The sequence below is a fragment of the Engystomops pustulosus genome, chromosome 2 (genome assembly GCF_040894005.1).
Source record: "Engystomops pustulosus chromosome 2, aEngPut4.maternal, whole genome shotgun sequence".
In the NCBI taxonomy this organism is placed as follows: Eukaryota; Metazoa; Chordata; class Amphibia; order Anura; family Leptodactylidae; genus Engystomops; species Engystomops pustulosus.
This window is the reverse complement of record NC_092412.1, coordinates 19,735,942-19,757,429: the sequence shown is the minus strand read 5'-3', so window position 1 is coordinate 19,757,429 and position 21,488 is coordinate 19,735,942. Positions and strand designations below refer to the sequence as shown.

The 21,488-nt window shown below is 45.2% G+C and overlaps 1 protein-coding gene across 4 annotated transcripts in view; it reads right to left on the bottom strand.

Moving 5' to 3' along the window:
• KLHL35 (kelch like family member 35) overlaps positions 1–21,213 on the bottom strand; it is a 37,162-nt gene extending 15,949 nt beyond the window's left edge. The window contains exons 1-4 of one of the 4 annotated variants that reach the window (XM_072133897.1): positions 20,977–21,213; positions 4,664–5,554; positions 1,251–1,435; positions 979–1,097 (exon numbers count right to left, since the gene is read on the bottom strand). In XM_072133897.1, coding sequence (XP_071989998.1) covers positions 979–1,097; positions 1,251–1,435; positions 4,664–5,529 — 1,170 coding nt within the window. In that variant the 5' untranslated portion in view covers positions 5,530–5,554; positions 20,977–21,213. Of the gene's footprint in view, positions 1–978; positions 1,098–1,250; positions 1,436–4,663; positions 5,555–13,095; positions 13,379–20,976 lie in introns of those variants that run through there. The other 3 variants (XM_072133895.1, XM_072133896.1, XM_072133898.1) reach the window with 3 other exon arrangements.
• Between the last annotated feature and the right edge of the window lie 275 nt (positions 21,214–21,488).

The following is a 21,488-nucleotide window of genomic DNA, read 5'->3' as shown; positions in this document are numbered from 1 at the left end:
TCCCGCTACAACAGGTCCCTCTACAACAGAGTCCTGCTAAAACAGAGTCCCGCTACAACAGGTCCCTCTACAACAGAGTCCTGCTAAAACAGAGTCCCACTACAACAGAATCCTGCTAAAACAGAGTCCCACTACAACAGAGTCCCGCTACAACAGAGTCCCGCTACAACAGAGTCCCGCTACAACAGAGTCCCGCTACAACAGAGTCCCGCTACAGCAGAGTCCTGCTACAGCAGAGTCCCGCTACAACAGAGTCCCGCTACAACAGAGTCCCGCTACAACAGAGTCCTGCTACAGCAGAGTCCCGCTACAACAGAGTCCCGCTACAACAGAGTCCCGCTACAACAGAGTCCCGCTACAACAGAGTCCCGCTACAACAGAGTCCCGCTACAACAGAGTCCCGCTACAACAGAGTCCCGCTACAACAGAGTCCTGCTACAACAGAGTTCCGCTACAATAGAGTCCTGCTACAACAGAGTCCTGCTACAACAGAGTTCCGCTACAATAGAGTCCTCCTACAATAGAGTCCTGCTACAACAGAGTCCCGCTACAATAGAGTCCCGCTACAACAGAGTCTTCCTACAACAGAGTCTTGCTACAATAAAGTCCTTCTACAATAGAGTCCTTATAAAAAGGAGCCCCATTACAACAGAGTCCTGCTACAACAGAGTCCCACTACAATAAAGTCCTGCTACAATAGAGTCCTGTTACAACAGAGTTCTGCTACAACAGAGTCCTGCTGCAAAAAGGGTCCTGCTACCATAGAGTCCTTATACAATAGAGTCCTTCTAATACACAGTCCTGCTACGACAGAGTCCTGCTACAATAGGGTCATTCTACAATAGAGTTCAGATACATTGCAACAAACTCTACATCAGTGTGAGCCGTAGTAGATCAGGACATATTTTGGGTGATAATTTTTAGACATTCCGCCATTTATGTGACTAAGAGGAGTATTAATAAGACCCTGACTGATACCTCTCCATTAAGGATGGCCATCTTATGCCTCCAGCGACCCTTACTCAGCGGAGCGACCTTGATCCAGGAATTTAGCTGAGTGCTGAACATCCATACATCACTGCTGTTAATATGACCACCTGGAGGTACAAAAGTAATCAATAATAACATATACATATATCATAGAAATAGGGGATACAATGTCTAAGAAATGTTACAATAGTCCCAGAGGGAAAGACTAAGGTCATGGTTGAGATCCAATATAAGGACCGAATATCCCAGATGTCCATTACCTGAGATATAGATGTTATTCTTTAGTGTTGTGGCAGCAAACTCGGACTTGGTGTACCCGGGCATGCTGGAAAGAGTCGTCCACTGCCCGCTCTTTGGGTGGTAACATTCTGTAAAGGGCAGTTTTAGGAGCCCCTTTTTATCACAACCGCCAATGATAACTATGGCTTCCGACAAATTCATGAACCTGCAGCGAGTTATGACAAAGATAACATCAGAAATGATAGAAATGTACTCATTGATGTCTTAAAGGTAACAATAAGTCTTATAAGTAACAACAATGAGGAAGTGGTGAAGAACAATGGAAGGAAATCTACATACTTATCTCTAGGTGCTGAGACTTACTGGCACCTGTCAGTAGCTGTATGTGTAATGAAGCATATGGTACAAAGAAAATACAAGATAACAATAGTATGATAAAGATAAGAAAAAAATAATTAAAAAAAAAAACATATTCTGAGAATAAAATAAATAAATATTTGGAATAAATTGATACTGCTATATCTTCACCCATTCTAAAACCATATAATATCCCCATCCTCTAGATAATATAACTACCAAATAGTGGTGTATTATGCCAAAGTGCAGGGCAATGTAGTATCATATAATATACGATATTGTGGCATTTAATAGTTAACGCACAGGAAACACTGTGAGGATGACAATAAACGGGAGCACTGTGTCTCTGGAATTTCTAAGACTGTGTGGCTGGATCTAATAAGGAGCACTGTGTGGCTGACAATCAGGAGTGCTGTGTGTATGACAATAATCAGGAGCACTGTGTGGCCAACAATAATTAGGAGCACTGTGTGACCAACAATAATTAGGAGCACTGTGTGACCAACAAAAATTAGGAGCACTGTGTGATCAACAATACTTAGGAGGACTGTGTGACCAACAATTATCAGGAGCACTGTGTGGCCAACAATAATCAGAAGCACTGTGTGGCCAACAATAATCAGGAGCACTGTGTGGCCAACAATACTTAGGAGGACTGTGTGACCAACAATAATCAGGAGCACTGTGTGGCCAACAATAATCAGGAGCACTGTGTGACCAACAATAATCAGGAGCACTGTGTGGCCAACAATAATCAGGAGCACTGTGTGACCAACAATAATCAGGAGCACTGTGTGACCAACAATACTTAGGAGGACTGTGTGACCAATAATAATTAGGAGCACTTTGTGACCGACAAGACTTAGGAGGACTGTGTGACCAACAATTATCAGGAGCACTGTGTGACCAACAATAATCAGGAGCACTGTGTGACCAACAATTATCAGGAGCACTGTGTGACCAACAATAATCAGGAGCACTGTGTGACCAACAATAATCAGGAGCACTGTGTGGCTGACATTAATTGGGAGCACCGTGTGGCCAACAATAATCGGGAGCACTGTGTGGCTGACATCGATCGGGAGCACTGTGTGGCCAAAATAATCAGAAGCACTGTGTGACCAACAATAATCAGGAGCACTGTGTGACCAACAATAATCAGGAGCACTGTGTGACCAACAATAATCAGGAGCACTGTGTGGCCAACAATAATCAGGAGCACTGTGTGGCCAACAATAATCAGGAGCACTGTGTGACCAACAATAATCAGGAGCACTGTGTGGCCAACAATAATCAGGAGCACTGTGTGGCCAACAATAATTAGGAGCACTGTGTGACCAACAATAATCAGGAGCACTGTGTGACCAACAATAATTAGGAGCACTGTGTGACCAACAATACTTAGGAGGACTGTGTGACCAACAAATATCAGGAGCACTGTGTGGCCAACAATAATTAGGAGCACTGTGTGGCCAACAATAATCAGGAGCACTGTGTGGCCAACAATAGTCAGGAGCACTGTGTGGCTAACAATAATCAGGAGCACTGTGTGACCAACAATAATCAGGAGCACTGTGTGGCCAACAATAATCAGGAGCACTGTGTGGCAAACAATAATCGGGAGCACTGTGTGGCCAACAATAATCAGGAGCACTGTGTGACCAACAATAATCAGGAGCACTGTGTGACCAATAATAATTAGGAGCACTGTGTGACCAACAATACTTAGGAGGACTGTGTGACCAACAATAATCAGGAGCACTGTGTGACCAACAATAATTAGGAGCACTGTTTGACCAATAATAATTAGGAGCACTGTGTGACCAACAATACTTAGGAGGACTGTGTGACCAACAATTATCAGGAGCACTGTGTGACCAACAATAATTAGGAGCTCTGTGTGACCAACAATACTTAGGAGGACTGTGTGACCAACAATAATCAGGAGCACTGTGTGGCCAACAATAATCAGGAGCACTGTGTGGCCAACAATACTTAGGAGGACTGTGTGACCAACAATAATCAGGAGCACTGTGTGGCCAACAATAATCAGGAGCACTATGTGACCAACAATAATCAGGAGCACTGTGTGGCAAACAATAATCAGGAGCACTGTGTGACCAACAATTATCAGCAGCACTGTGTGACCAACAATACTTAGGAGGACTGTGTGACCAACAATTATCAGGAGCACTGTGTGACCAACAATACTTAGGAGGACTGTGTGACCAACAATAATCAGGAGCACTGCGTGACCAACAATAATCAGGAGCACTGTGTGGCAAACAATAATCAGGAGCACTGTGTGGCAAACAATAATCAGGAGTACTGTGTGACCAACAATAATCAGGAGCACTGTGTGGCTGACATTAATCGGGAGCACCATGTGGCCAACAATAATCAGGAGCACTGTGTGGCTGACATCGATCGGGAGCACTGTGTGGCCAAAATAATCAGGAGCACTGTGTGGACAACAATAATCAGGAGCACTGTGTGGCCAACAATAATCATGAGCACTGTGTGGACAACAATAATCAGGAGCACTGTGTGGACAACAATAATCAGGATCACTGTGTGGACAACAATAATCGGGAGCACTGTGTGGCTGACAATAATATGGAGCACTGTGTTGCTAGAACTTATAACAAAGGGAACCTGACAATAATACGAAGTACTGTGCGGCTGAATCCAAAAGAAAATACTATTTGGCAGCCACTGACATGTCAGTGTCTGACACCACACGGGGCATTGTGTGACTGGCAGTGTAGGGGTGCACTGTGTGGCTGGCAGTATAGGGGTGCACTGTGTGACTGGCAGTGTAGGGGTGCACTGTGTGACTGGCAGTGTAGGGGTGCACTGTGTGGCTGGCAGTGTAGGGGTGCACTGTGTGACTGGCAGTGTAGGGGTGCACTGTGTGGCTGGCAGTATAGGGGTGCACTGTGTGGCTGGCACTCTTTGTTACTCTAAGAGACCTTGCAGCCTGGAAGTGGTATAATCAAACAATAAGATCATCCAACCAGAAATGTTAGATTTTCCCAAAGCTAGGGATAAATGGCTAAAGCTAAATTTTTCTTACCTTCTTGGTCTCACTCTGAGGGAATTTAGTGGATTTCCCAATATAAGATATCTCCGGGCTTCATGAAGAAGAGAGAAGCACTCAGGATGTTCTTGTATGGTATTATTCATTTCCACCTTCTCCAGAAAATAAGCCGGATCCATCAGTGGTAACCTTACATGTTCCAGAAGGTCCCTCAGAGCTTCTCTTCCTTTGCTTTTATTTTCCTCTACCCACCTCATGACGGCTTCATAGACAATTTCTTCCTTGGTCACCACCAGGTCATCATTGGACAAATATTCAATCAGTTCCTCCTTAGTCAACTCTAAGAACTCCTCATGGCAGGAGACCTCCTCGAAGCCTTCTAACATCAGCTTCTTACTCTTCTCAGACAATGAAGTGATGGAGAACATGTCCGCAAACTTCATGATGCCTACACAATTGGAAGGGTCTAGCTGACTGTCAAGAAACTTCACACACTCATCCCGAAGACTGCAGATGTGAAGAAGATCCGAAGCCTGCAAGATGTCCTCCACATTGTCCTCTTCTATCTGTGGACTCCCACCATACATAAAATCCAGAAGAACTCCCATAATTCGAGCAGAGATCTTCTCAATTTTCACTACGCTGAGATTGCTCTCTTTGAGTTTCCCACCAAACATGGCTCGGAAGTAAGAACTATTGGCCGACAAGACCCCTCGATGGCAAGGGAACATCTGGTCTTCAATTAGAAGGACCACGTCTGTAAAAATTCCACTTTGTCTGTAAATGTTTAAGTTCTGTAGAATCTCCTTGGCATGACAGGATCCGCCACAAGAACCTGGGTGAGATTTCGTTGTCCTTGGCTCTTGAATTGAGTTTTCGAGGCCGTAGGTCTTGTATTCCATGTCTTCATCTAATAACTTTCAGATCCTGGATTCAAAAACACAGACATTACTAGATAGAAGCTCATAATGGAAATTCTGTTTTGGGGAACTTCAGCAGTGTCAAACACATTGGGGGTCATCTACTAAGGGCCCGATTCGCGTTTTCATGACGTGTTACCCGAATTTTTCAGTTTTGCGCCGATTTTCCCTGATTTTCCTCTGGATTTTGGCGCACGAGACGGAAATCGGGGGGCGTAGGCGTATGAAAACCTGACGGATTCGAGTGCATTCAGCGCTGCAGCGCCACCTGGTGGACGTCGGAGGAATTGCCTTAGTAAATCGCCGGAAGACCCGAATCCACCGCAGAGAACGCGCCGCTGGATTGCGATTGGACCGGGTAAGTAAATCTGCCCCATTTAGTTGTTTTTCAACTTAATCTGTATTCTTAAAGGGAAGATTCATCTTTAACAATCTTCATAGATTTCACTGAGACTTATAGTTATAGCTTTATATTGCTAGAATGGACAAGCTTTCAGAATGACAGTGGTGGTCCTACAAGAAGGACCCCTTTGATCCAAATGTGATGGAAACCCTAAGCAATATGTCTCCATGGTGTGACCATGAGACTGCATCCAGTGTTAGGTATTGTCCCTGGAGAGACGTGTATTCAGACCTTTGTGTATGTTGTTAGTAGCAACAGAACTGTGAAATATCACATTCCGGGATTGTACAGTATGGTGTCCTCACAGATCTGTGCTCTGAACTGTTCCACAGCCCTTTCCCTCTGCTCTGAGTGACTGCTGAAGTAGTTATCTAGAAGTCTGGTATAGCTATTACTCAAAACAGAGGAAAGGGGATGTGAAACGACGTTTAATGTAGAGAGAACAGAGCACAGCAGTGTGACGACATGCCTTCTGTACAATCTTGGAATATAAATCCATAGTTCATATTCCTACTGCTGCTAACAACTTACACAAAGGTAGAATAGGGGGCAAAACAATCCTCAGAGCTAAGAGCACAGCAGTGTGAGGACACATCCCCAGTACAATCCTGGAATATATTTCTTATCCATAGCCTCCCTCATTCTAAAATCAAATTTTAATATTATGCTAATCAGCCAGAAGTGCTCTAGGGGTTTTACCAGGGCCCCTCTGTGTTGCAGATTCACAGGCTGTTACACTGCTCCCCCTTCCCCGGGATGCCTCAGCACGTCCCCCTGTCAGCACTAGGACTACTGGCTACTGGGGCAGCTACTAACAACATACACAAAGGTAGAATAGTGGGCAAAACAAGCTAAGAGCACAGCAGTGTGAGGACACATCCCCAGTACAATCCTGCAATATAAATCCATATTTCGCAGCCCTGCAGCTACTAACAACATACACAGTGGTATGATTACACATCTCTCCAGTGGAACTGCAAATGGCTCATTAAATTATACTGGCTGCAGAGAGCACAGAGCACAGCAGTGGGAGGACACACCCGCAATCCTGGAATTTAAATCCATATATCACAGTCCTGCTGCTACTAAAAACATACACAGTGGTATGATTACACATCTCTCCAGGGACAATATATTACACTGGCTGCAGTCTATGATCACACCTGCTGACAGGTTCCCTCTAACCATTGTGCTGTTATGATGATGAATACACAGAATGCAGTATACAGTAACATACAGAAATATACACAGGGTTAGTGATGCGATGCATGGACACATGATTTCAGTGCGGCTGATGTTATCATTTCACACTCAGCTGCTCCTACCCACAATCCCCTGTCACGTCTGTAAGTGTTAATTACGGCAGAACAATCAGGGGCCCATAGAGGGGGGCACCGCTGCTCATTGCCAGTGTAATGGCCACTGTTAAAATTACAGCTGGAGGCGAACAAAAAGGATCTGTAATAGAAGACGGCGGCGGCTGAGTACATATAATGGGGGATTAGGAGGCGGAGGACATTGCACCCCTGGAATAAGTGAGGAGGACAGGACCAGAACAGTGCGACATTCTCATCCATATATGATGTCACGGATGAATACTGATCAATCTGTCAAAAAACAATTGATTTTTGATGATTCCTAACTAAATAGAATGAAAATGCGATAATTCAATATTCTGAAAACCTTTTGGTACTGAATGGTACTTTTTTCTTCCATTGATGATTTAGGGTAATGAGAGGGTTAAATTCCTTGGTGAGGTAGAAAAGTAAAATCGGTCATTTATATATTCCCTCATGAGCAGGAGTACTAAAATGGTTAATTTGCATTATGTTTTGTTTTAAAGCAATAAAGGGTTAATTTTAACATCTCATAAAAATCTTCTTATATTTCTTATCCATGGCCTCGTTCATTCTAAAATCAAATTGTAATATTATGCTAATGAGCTAGAAGTGCTCTAGGGCTTTTACCAGAGCTCCTCCTTGTTGTAGATTCTCAGGCTGTTACACTGTTCCCCCTCCCCAGGGATCCCTCAGCACTTCCCCCATCAGCATTAGGCAACACTAGGACTACTGGGGGCAGCACTAGGATTACTGGCTACTTTGGGAAACACATAGGACTACTGACTACTGGGGACAGCACTAGGACTACTGTGGGAAGCACTAGGACTACTGGTGTCCAGGACAATTGGCTACTGGGGACAGCGTCTAGGACTACTGGCTACTGAGGCAGCACCTAGGACTACTGGCTACTGGGGCAGCACAAGGACTATAGGCTACTGGGCAGCGTATAGGACAACTGACTACTGGGGGTAGCACCTAACACTACTGGCTACTGGGGCAGCACAAGGACTATAGGCTACTGGGCAGCGTATAGGACTACTGACTACTGAGGGCAGCACTAGGACTACTTGCTGCTGGGGCAGCACAAGGACTATAGGCTACTGGGCAGCGTATAGGACAACTGACTACTGGGGGCAGCACCTAACACTACTGGCTAGGGGTAGCACCTAGGACTACTGGGAGCAGCGTTTAGGACTACTGACTACTGAGGGCAGCACTAGGACTACTTGCTGCTGGGGCAGCACAAGGACTATAGGCTACTGGGCAGCGTATAGGACAACTGACTACTGGGGGCAGCACCTAACACTACTGGCTAGGGGCAGCACCTAGGACTACTGGCTACTGGGGGCAGCGTCTAGAACTACTTGCTCCTGGGGCAGCACCTAGGACTACCGGCTACTGGGGGAAGCACCTAGGGCTGCTGGCTACTGGGGGCAGCACCTAGGACTACAGGCTACTGGGGGCACCACTAGGGCTACTGGCTACAGAACATAGTTATGCTGGCTACTGGGGGCAGCACTAGGACTACTGGCTACTGGGGCAGTACTATGACTTCTGGGGACAAGGACTGTGACTACTGTTGGAAAGCACTATGACCACTAATGGCAGGCACTGTGACTACTGTTGGCAGGCACTGTGACTACTGGGGGCAGGCACTGTGACTATTGACTACTGGGAGCTGGAACTGTGTCTCTTTGTGAGGGCAATGTGACTATTGGCTACTGTGTGGGTGCAATGTGACTTTTGGCTACAGTGTGGGTGCAATGTGACTTTTGGCTCCTGTGTGGGTGAAATGTGACTTTTGGCTCCTGTGTGGGTGCAATGTGACTTTTGGCTCCTGTGTGGGTGCAATGTGACTTTTTGCTCCTGTGTGGGTGCAATGTGACTTTTGGCTACTGTGTGGGTGCAATGTGACTTTTGGCTACTGTGTGGGTGCAATGTGACTTTTGGCTACAGTGTGCCAAAGCCCTATTCTGGGGCTTATTACTTTTTCATACTTCGGTGTACGGAGCTGAGTGAGGTGTTGTTTTTTGCGGGATGAGCTGACGTTTTCATCGATACCAATTTGGGAACGGAAAGAGCTTTCAATCACTTTAAATGAAATGTGTTGCAAAATTGGCAAAAAAGTGGCGATTCTGACATTTGGGGGCTATTTTCCGTTACGGAATAACCGTTTTTATACTTTTAATAGATCGGGGAAATTTTGGCGATACCTAACATGTTCAGGATTTCATTTCTTTATTTTGATACCAGTTTTAAGGAAAGGGGGATGATATGAACTTTTACGAATTTATTAATTTTTTTTTTTGTTATTATTTTTTGCTTACATTTTTCTACATTATTTTTGGAGCCCCTATGGTACTTAAACCCTAGGGGGTCTGATTGATCCTAACATACACCATTGTTTTGCAGTATAGGGGGATTGTCCTATTGATCTAATCACTCTTTACACAGTCGATGGCGCACCATGATATCGGGGAACGTTTGTGGTGCGGCAAGGGGTTAATATTAAGTGCATTTTAATTATTGTAATTGTTTATTAGATTAGGTGGGATTTTTTTTTATGGTGCAACGGGGCGGACTTGGATCCCACCCATGCGTGAACCCAATAGAAGATCTTTGGAGGGACACTGGTCATTAATAATAATTATCTGTATTTATATAGCGCCATCATATTCCGTAGCGCTGTACAAATCATAGGGGACATATACAAGTATAATATTACATTACAGGGTACAGACAGTCATATGGAACAATAGGATCTGTCACACACACCGCGCCGCTCAGACACATGTGGTTTATGATTTTGATGGGAAAATGGCCAAAAGGGAAGTTGGATGTTTGAAACGAAACGCAGTGTGGCCGCCGCCGCCAAGAGGGGGTTATAAATGTAGCTGAGGCGGAGAGTTCATGTAAAGGTAAGACCTACAGTATTCCGAGGCCGCGTGGAGACATTCTGGGCTGTACAGACTTATGTAGTCACATACAGATGATGTAGCAGAACGGAGTATACATGTGGATAATCGTCTATAGAGCTTGTCATGTAAAGTTATGGGGTCAACAAACTTACTGACTGTCTCCAATTATGTCTATTGGCATCAGGACACGTTTTATAATCCGCAGATCCAGGGTCAGAGTAAAAGGGATTATCACACAGGATAGGATTAGATACACAGCTCAGACAGTATCACACAGGATAGGATTAGATACACAGCTCAGACAGTATCACACAGGATAGGATTAGATACACAGCTCAGCAGACAGTATCACACAGGAGAGGAGTGGATACACAGCTCAGCAGGCAGTATCACACAGGATAGGATTAGATACACAGCTCAGCAGACAGTATCACACAGGATATGATTAGATACACAGCTCAGCAGACAGTATCACACAGGATAGGATTAGATACACAGCTCAGACAGTATCACACAGGATAGGATTAGATACACAGCTCAGACAGTATCACACAGGATAGGATTAGATACACAGCTCAGCAGACAGTATCACACAGGAGAGGAGTGGATACACAGCTCAGCAGGCAGTATCACACAGGATAGGATTAGATACACAGCTCAGCAGACTGTATCACACAGGATAGGATTAGATACACAGCTCAGACAGTATCACACAGGATAGGATTAGATACACAGCTCAGCAGACAGTATCACACAGGATAGGATTAGATACACAGCTCAGACAGTATCACACAGGATAGGATTAGATACACAGCTCAGACAGTATCACACAGGATAGGATTAGATACACAGCTCAGCAGACAGTATCACACAGCATAGGATTAGATACACAGCTCAGACAGTATCACACAGGATAGGATTAGATACACAGCTCAGACAGTATCACACAGGATGGGATTAGATACACAGCTCAGACAGTATCACACAGGATAGGATTAGATACACAGCTCAGCAGACAGTATCACACAGGATAGGATTAGATACACAGCTCAGCAGACCGTATCACACAGGATAGGATTAGATACACAGCTCAGCAGCCAGTATCACACAGGAGAGGATTAGATACACAGCTCAGCAGACAGTATCACACAGGAGAGGATTGGATACACAGCTCAGCAGACAGTATCACACAGGATAGGATTAGATACACAGCTCAGCAGCCAGTATCACACAGGAGAGGATTAGATACACAGCTCAGCAGACAGTATCACATATTATAGGATTAAACACACAGCTCAGTCCACAATATTATACTAGACAGGCTTAGATACATAAACTGCCCAGAAGGAGTAGACGGTATCACACATGAAACATGAGAGGATTAGATACACAGCTCAGCAGCCAGTATCACACAGGATGGGATTAGATACACAGCTCAGCAGACAGTATCACACGGGAGAGGATTAGATATACAACTCAGCAGACAGTATCACACAGGATAGGATTAGATACACAGCTCAGCAGACAGTATCACACAGGATAGGATTAGATACACAGCTCAGCAGACAGTATCACATAGGATAGGATTAGATACACAGCTCAGCAGACAGTATCACACAGGATACGATTAGATGCACAGCTCAGCACAGTATCACACAGGATAGGATTAGATACACAGCTCAGCAGACAGTATCACACAGGATAGGATTAGATACACAGCTCATACGGCAGTATCACACAGGATAGGATTAGATACATAGCTCAGCAGACTGTATCACACAGGATAGGATTAGATACAGCTCAGCAGACAGTATCACACAGGATGGGATTAGATGCACAGCTCAGCAGCCAGTATTACACATAACAGGATTAGATACACAGCTCAGCAGACAGTATCACACAGGATGGGATTAGATACACAGCTCAGCAGACAGTATCACACAGGATAGGATTAGATACACAGCTCAGCAGTCAGTATCACACAGGACAGGATTAGATACACAGCTCAGCAGCCAGTATCACACATGATAGGATTAGATACACAGCTCAGCAGACAGTATCACACAGGATAGGATTAGATACACAGCTCAGCAGTCAGTATCACACAGGATAGGATTAGATACACAGCTCAGCAGCCAGTATCACACATGATAGGATTAGATACACAGCTCAGCAGACAGTATCACACAGGATAGGATTAGATACACAGCTCAGCAGGCAGTATCACACAGGACACCGTCAGCAGACGGTATCACACATGCCAGGATTAGATACACTCCCGGGAGACATTATCACACAGGATAGGATTAGATACACCCCCAAGAGACAGTATCCCCCATGATAGGATTAGATACACCCCCAAGACACAGTATCACACACCTCTGTATGTCAGTGATTCCCCCCCTATAGCACTGGGGATCCCCTGTCTCCTCTGATATTATTCCTGTGTGGGGGGAGATGACGGCTGTTATACCATATACACACAGTATACACATATGTCTGCGGTATATACACAAACATTGTACACATCTATACACTGTAAGCACATCTATACAGCATATATACATATGTATACAGTATACACACTAACATAAACAATCTATACATGTCTGCAGTGTAACACACAATTATACACATGTAAACAGCTGCATTATACAGTATATACAGCACTATACATATACACACAATATACACACACATACATGTAGAAAATACACACAAATATACACACAGTACACACACATATATATACAGTATACAAATATATACACACAGTACACACACACATGTAGACAATACACACATTCACACAGTACACACACATATATACACAGTACACACACATACATGTAGACAATACACACATATATATACACACAGTATATACCAGGTGTAGTCGGAGCAGGGGGTTGCAGTCACTGGAGGAGACACAATCATCTGTCTGAGACAAAGGCGTCTGCCATCACCTGGTGGGGGCGCTGTGGGTGCTGGGCATGGTCCGGGGCAGCTGTCCCCCCTGTGCCCCCCAGCTCCGGGCTCCGGTGTGTACAGACAGGAGGTGTGACAGGCGCTGCAGCCGCTTTCTCCTGAGCCGGGAGAGATGCTCTGCAGGTCCCAGCTGTACAGAGGAGGAGGAGACTGCTCCATACAAAGGACAGGGGGCTCCGCCAGACCCCCCCAGGGATCACACACTCATCTACATACAGGGGGCGCCACCAGCCGGCTGTAACACGGGACTGATCATTTACTGTGCAATACAATCTATTGGCCTCTGTTATCAGCCATTTCATACTGGGGGGCGGTGATTGTACAGGGGGGAAACAATGTATTACTCTCTGTTATCAGCCATTCCATCCTAGTGAGAGGAAACTGTACAAGGGGATACACTCTATTACTCTCTGTTATCAGCCATTTCATCCTGGAGAGAGGAGACTGTACAGGGGATACAATCTATTACTCTCTGTTATCAGCCATTACATCCTGGGGAGAGGAGACTGTACAGGGGGGATACAATCTATTACTCTCTGTTATCAGCCATTTCATCCCGGGGAGAGGAGACTGTACAGGGGGATACAATCTATTACTCTCTGTTATCAGCCATTTCATCCTGGAGAGAGGAGACTGTACAGGGGATACAACCTATTACTCTCTGTTATCAGCCATTACATCCTGGGGAGAGGAGACTGTACAGGGGGATACAATCTATTACTCTCTGTTATCAGCCATTACATCCTGGGGAGAGGAGACTGTACAGGGGGATACAATCTATTACTCTCTGTTATCAGCCATTCCATCCTAGTGAGAGGAAACTGTACAAGGGGATACAATCTATTACTCTCTGTTATCAGCCATTACATCCTGGGGAGAGGTGACTGTACAGGGGGGTACACTCTATTACTCTCTGTTATCAGCCATTCCATCCTGGGGAGAGGAGACTGTACAGGGGGATACAATCTATTACTCTCTGTTATCAGCCATTTCATCCTGGAGAGAGGAGACTGTACAGGGGGATACAATCTATTACTCTCTGTTATCAGCCATTTCATCCTGGAGAGAGGAGACTGTACAGGGGATACAACCTATTACTCTCTGTTATCAGCCATTTCATCCTGGGGAGAGGAGACTGTACAGGGGGATACAATCTATTACTCTCTGTTATCAGCCATTACACCCCGGGGAGAGGAGACTGTACAGGGGGATACAATCTATTACTCTCTGTTATCAGCCCTTTCATCCTGGGGAGAGGTGACTGTACAGGGGGGATACAATCTATTACTCTCTGTTATCAGCCCTTTCATCCTGGGGAGAGGAGACTGTACAGGGGGGATACAATCTATTACTCTCTGTTATCAGCCATTTCATCCTGGGGGGCGGTGATTGTACAGGGGGGAAACAATGTATTACTCTCTGTTATCAGCCATTCCATCCTAGTGAAAGGAAACTGTACAAGGGGATACACTCTATTACTCTCTGTTATCAGCCATTCCATCCTAGTGAGAGGAAACTGTACAAGGGGATACACTCTATTACTCTCTGTTATCAGCCATTTCATCCTGGAGAGAGGAGACTGTACAGGGGGATACAATCTATTACTCTCTGTTATCAGCCATTTCATCCTGGAGAGAGGAGACTGTACAGGGGATACAACCTATTACTCTCTGTTATCAGCCATTTCATCCTGGGGAGAGGAGACTGTACAGGGGGATACAATCTATTACTCTCTGTTATCAGCCATTACATCCTGGGGAGAGGAGACTGTACAGGAGGATACAATCTATTACTCTCTGTTATCAGCCATTACATCCCGGGGAGAGGAGACTGTACAGGAGGATACAATCTATTACTCTCTGTTATCAGCCATTACATCCTGGGGAGAGGAGACTGTACAGGGGGATACAATCTATTATTCTCTGTTATCAGCCATTTCATCCTGGGGAGAGGAGACTGTACAGGGGGATACAATCTATTACTCTCTGTTATCAGCCATTACATCCTGGGGAGAGGAGACTGTACAGGGGGGATACAATCTATTACTCTCTGTTATCAGCCATTCCATCCTAGTGAGAGGAAACTGTACAAGGGGATACACTCTATTACTCTCTGTTATCAGCCATTTCATCCTGGAGAGAGGAGACTGTACAGGGGGATACAATCTATTACTCTCTGTTATCAGCCATTCCATCCTAGTGAGAGGAAACTGTACAAGGGGATACACTCTATTACTCTCTGTTATCAGCCATTTCATCCTGGAGAGAGGAGACTGTACAGGGGGATACAATCTATTACTCTCTGTTATCAGCCATTTCATCCTGGAGAGAGGAGACTGTACAGGGGATACAACCTATTACTCTCTTTTATCAGCCATTACATCCTGGAGAGAGGAGACTGTACAGGGGATACAATCTATTACTCTCTGTTATCAGCCATTACATCCTGGGGAGAGGAGACTGTACAGAAGGGATACAATCTATTACTCTCTGTTATCAGCCATTACATCCCTGGGAGAGGAGACTGTACAGGAGGATACAATCTATTACTCTCTGTTATCAGCCATTACATCCTGGGGAGAGGAGACTGTACAGGGGGATACAATCTATTACTCTCTGTTATCAGCCATTTCATCCTGGGGAGAGGAGACTGTACAGGGGGATACAATCTATTACTCTCTGTTATCAGCCATTACATCCTGGGGAGAGGAGACTGTACAGGGGGATACAATCTATTACTCTCTGTTATCAGCCATTTCATCCTGGGGAGAGGTGACTGTACAGGGGGATACAATCTATTACTCTCTGTTATCAGCCATTTCATCCTGGGGAGAGGAGACTGTACAGGGGATACAATCTATTACTCTCTGTTATCAGCCATTACATCCCGGGGAGAGGGGGGATACAATCTATTACTCTCTGTTATCAGCCATTTCATCCTGGGGAGAGGAGACTATACAGGTGGGATACAATCTATTACTCTCTGTTATCAGCCATTACATCCTGGGGAGAGGAGACTGTACAGGGGGGGATACAATCTATTACTCTCTGTTATCAGCCATTACATCCTGGGGAGAGGAGACTGTACAGGGGGATACAATCTATTACTCTCTGTTATCAGCCATTTCATCCTGGAGAGAGGAGACTGTACAGGGGGATACAACCTATTACTCTCTGTTATCAGCCATTACATCCTGGGGAGAGGAGACTGTACAGGGGGGATACACTCTATTACTCTCTGTTATCAGCCATTTCATCCCGGGGAGAGGAGACTGTACAGGGGGATACAATCTATTACTCTCTGTTATCAGCCATTACATCCTGGGGAGAGGAGACTGTACAGGGGGGATACAATCTATTACTCTCTGTTATCAGCCATTTCATCCTGGGGGGCGGTGATTGTACAGGGGGGAAACAATGTATTACTCTCTGTTATCAGCCATTCCATCCTAGTGAGAGGAAACTGTACAAGGGGATACACTCTATTACTCTCTGTTATCAGCCATTTCATCCTGGAGAGAGGAGACTGTACAGGGGATACAACCTATTACTCTCTGTTATCAGCCATTACATCCTGGGGAGAGGAGACTGTACAGGGGGGATACAATCTATTACTCTCTGTTATCAGCCATTTCATCCCGGGGAGAGGAGACTGTACAGGGGGATACAATCTATTACTCTCTGTTATCAGCCATTACATCCTGGGGAGAGGAGACTGTACAGGTGGGATACAATCTATTACTCTCTGTTATCAGCCATTACATCCTGGGGAGAGGAGACTGTACAGGGGGGATACAATCTATTACTCTCTGTTATCAGCCATTTCATCCCGGGGAGAGGAGACTGTACAGGGGGATACAATCTATTACTCTCTGTTATCAGCCATTACATCCTGGGGAGAGGAGACTGTACAGGGGATACAATCTATTACTCTCTGTTATCAGCCATTACATCCTGGAGAGAGGAGACTGTACAGGGGATACAATCTACTACTCTCTGTTATCAGCCGTTACATCCTGGGGAGAGGAGACTGTACAGGGGGATACAAGCTATTACTCTCTGTTATCAGCCATTACATCCTGGGGAGAGGTGACTGTACAGCGGGATACAATCTATTACTCTCTGTTATCAGCCATTACATCCTGGGGAGAGGAAACTGTACAGGGGGGGATACAATCTATTACTCTCTGTTATCAGCCATTACATCCTGGAGAGAGGAGACTGTACAGGGGGATACAATCTATTACTCTCTGTTATCAGCCATTCCATCCCGGAGAGAGGAGACTGTACAGGGGATACAACCTATTACTCTCTGTTATCAGCCATTTCATCCTGGAGAGAGGAGACTGTACAGGGGATACAATCTATTACTCTCTGTTATCAGCCATTACATCCTGGGGAGAGGAGACTGTACAGGGGGGAAACAATGTATTACTCTCTGTTATCAGCCATTACATCCTGGGGAGAGGAGACTGTACAGTGGATACAATCTATTACTCTCTGTTATCAGCCATTACATCCTGGGGAGAGGAGACTGTACAGGGGGATACAATCTATTACTCTCTGTTATCAGCCATTACATCCTGGGGAGACGAGACTGTACAGTGGATACAATCTATTACTCTCTGTTATCAGCCATTCCATCCTGGGGAGAGGAGACTGTACAGGGGATACAACCTATTACTCTCTGTTATCAGCCATTACACCCCGGGGAGAGGTGACTGTACAGGGGGGATACAATCTATTACTCTCTGTTATCAGCCATTACATCCTGGGGAGAGGAGACTGTACAGGGGGATACAATCTATTACTCTCTGTTATCAGCCCTTTCATCCTGGGGAGAGGTGACTGTACAGGGGGGATACAATCTATTACTCTCTGTTATCAGCCATTACATCCTGGGGAGAGGTGACTGTACAGGGGGGATACAATCTATTACTCTCTGTTATCAGCCATTACACCCCGGGGAGAGGAGACTGTACAGGGGGGATACAATCTATTACTCTCTGTTATCAGCCATTACATCCCGGGGAGAGGAGACTGTACAGGGGGATACAATCTATTACTCTCCGTTATCAGCCCTTTCATCCTGGGGAGAGGAGACTGTACAGGGGGGGATACAATCTATTACTCTCTGTTATCAGCCATTACATCCTGGGGAGAGGAGACTGTACAGGGGGATACAATCTATTACTCTCTGTTATCAGCCATTACATCCTGGGGAGAGGAGACTGTACAGGGGGGATACAATCTATTACTCTCTGTTATCAGCCATTTCATCCTGGGGAGAGGAGACTGTACAGGGGATACAATCTATTACTCTCTGTTATCAGCCATTCCATCCTGGGGAGAGGTGACTGTACAGGGGGATACAATCTATTACTCTCTGTTATCAGCCATTTCATCCTGGGGAGAGGAGACTGTACAGGGGGATACAATCTATTACTCTCTGTTATCAGCCATTTCATCCTGGGGAGAAGAGACTGTACAGTGGAGATACACTCTATTACTCTCTGTTATCAGTCATTTCATGCCGGGGAGAGGAAACTGTACAGGGGGGTACAATCTATTACTCTCTGTTATCAGCCATTACATCCTGGGGAGAGGAGACTGTACAGGGGGGATACAATCTATTACTCTCTGTTATCAGCCATTCCATCCTGGGCAGAGGAGACTGTACAGGAGGATACAATCTATTACTCTCTGTTATCAGCCATTTCATCCTGGAGAGAGGAGACTGTACAGGGGATACAATCTATTACTCTCTGTTATCAGCCATTACATCCTGGAGAGAGGAGACTGTACAGGGGATACAACCTATTACTCTCTGTTATCAGCCATTCCATCCTGGGGAGAGGAGACTGTATAGGGGAATACACTCTATTACTCTCTGTTATCAGCCATTTCATCCTGGGGAGAGGAGACTGTACAGGGGGATACAATCTATTACTCTCTGTTATCAGCCATTTCATCCTGGAGAGAGGAGACTGTACAGGGGGATACAATCTATTACTCTCTGTTATCAGCCATTTCATCCTGGGGAGAGGAGACTGTACAGGGGATACAACCTATTACTCTCTGTTATCAGCCATTACACCCCGGGGAGAGGAGACTGTACAGGGGGGATACAATCTATTACTCTCTGTTATCAGCCATTACATCCTGGGGAGAGGAGACTGTACAGGGGGGATACAATCTATTACTCTCTGTTATCAGCCATTACATCCTGGGGAGAGGAGACTGTACAGGGGGGATACAATCTATTACTCTCTGTTATCAGCCATTCCATCCTGGGGAGAGGAGACTGTACAGGGGGGGATACAATCTATTACTCTCTGTTATCAGCCATTTCATCCTGGGGAGAGGAGACTGTACAGGGGGATACAATCTATTACTCTCTGTTATCAGCCATTTCATCCTGGGGAGAGGAGACTGTACAGGGGGATACAATCTATTACTCTCTGTTATCAGCCATTTCATCCTGGGGAGACGAGACTGTACAGTGGAGATACACTCTATTACTCTCTGTTATCAGTCATTTCATGCCGGGGAGAGGAAACTGTACAGGGGGGTACAATCTATTACTCTCTGTTATCAGCCATTACATCCTGGGGAGAGGAGACTGTACAGGGGGATACAATCTATTACTCTCTATTATCAGCCATTACATCCTGGGCAGAGGAGACTCTACAGGGGGATAGAATCTATTTCTCTCTGTTATCGGCCATTCCATCCTGGGGAGAGGAGACTCTACAGGGGGATAGAATCTATTACTCTCTGTTATCAGCCATTACATCCCGGGGAGAGGTGACTGTACAGGGGGATACAATCTATTACTCTCTGTTATCAGCCATTACATCCTGGGGAGAGGAGACTGTACAGGGGATACAATCTATTACTCTCTGTTATCAGCCATTACATCCTGGGGAGAGGAGACTGTACAGGGGGATACACTCTATTACTCTCTGTTATCAGCCATTTCATCCTGGGGAGAGGTGACTGTACAGGGGGATACAATCTATTACTCTCTGTTATCAGCCATTACATCCTGGGGAGAGGTGACTGTACAGGGGGATACAATCTATTACTCTCTGTTATCAGCCATTTCATCCTGGGGAGAGGTGACTGTACAGGGGGATACAATCTATTACTCTCTGTTATCAGCCATTTCATCCTGGGGAGAGGAGACTGTACAGGGGGATACAATCTATTACTCTCTGTTATCAGCCATTTCATCCAGGGGAGAGGAGACTGTACAGGGGGGATACAATCTATTACTCTCTGTTATCAGCCATTACATCCTGGGGAGAGGAGACTGTACAGGGGGATACAATCTATTACTCTCTGTTATCAGCCATTACATCCTGGAGAGAGGAGACTGTACAGGGGATACAACCTATTACTCTCTGTTATCAGCCATTCCATCCTGGGGAGAGGAGACTGTACAGGGGGATACAATCTATTACTCTCTGTTATCAGCCATTACATCCTGGGGAGAGGAGACTGTACAGGGGGATACAATCTATTACTCTCTGTTATCAGTCATTTCATGCCGGGGAGAGGAAACTGTACAGGGGGGTACAATCTATTACTCTCTGTTATCAGCCATTCTATCCTGGGCAGAGGAGACTCTACAGGGGGATAGAATCTATTACTCTCTGTTATCAGCCATTTCATCCTGAGGAGAGGAGACTGTACAGGGGGGATAACATCTATTACCCTCAGTTATCAGCCATTTCAATTGGGGACAGCGTTGACATGGATTGCAAAGGTATACATACCCTGTAAGTGGTGTTTTGTGCCCTGGATTTCTCGTCTCCTCTGGATGTGTTTTGCAGTGTATCAGCGCGTGCTCCACATCTGTAGAAAAACATATTTTTCTCCAAGACAAGATTAATGCAGCGTAAGACAGAAACATTCCACTTCTGCAAAACTTCTCCGAGCTCAGGATGTCTGCACTAGTAGTTAACACATACAGCAATGCACCCTGGGAAGTCAAAGACATATAGGGATCTATGACTAGGGGGAATATAGGGGGTTAATATTGCTTGTACGAACATGCTGAAGGGGTTAACGGTGATATACCTGCTGCACTCCCTGGCTAGAATAACACCTGGAGCCGCAGGATATTCTCTGTACAGTTACAGTGTAAGCAAAATTTCTGTAATATTTGTAATACATTTGGTTGTGCTGATTAATTTCTTCATATATTTCTATAGTAGCTTTATATTTCTGATACCGAGCTCCAAGTCCTCTGCAATGCAATAATAGATGATAGGATAATGGCTACCTA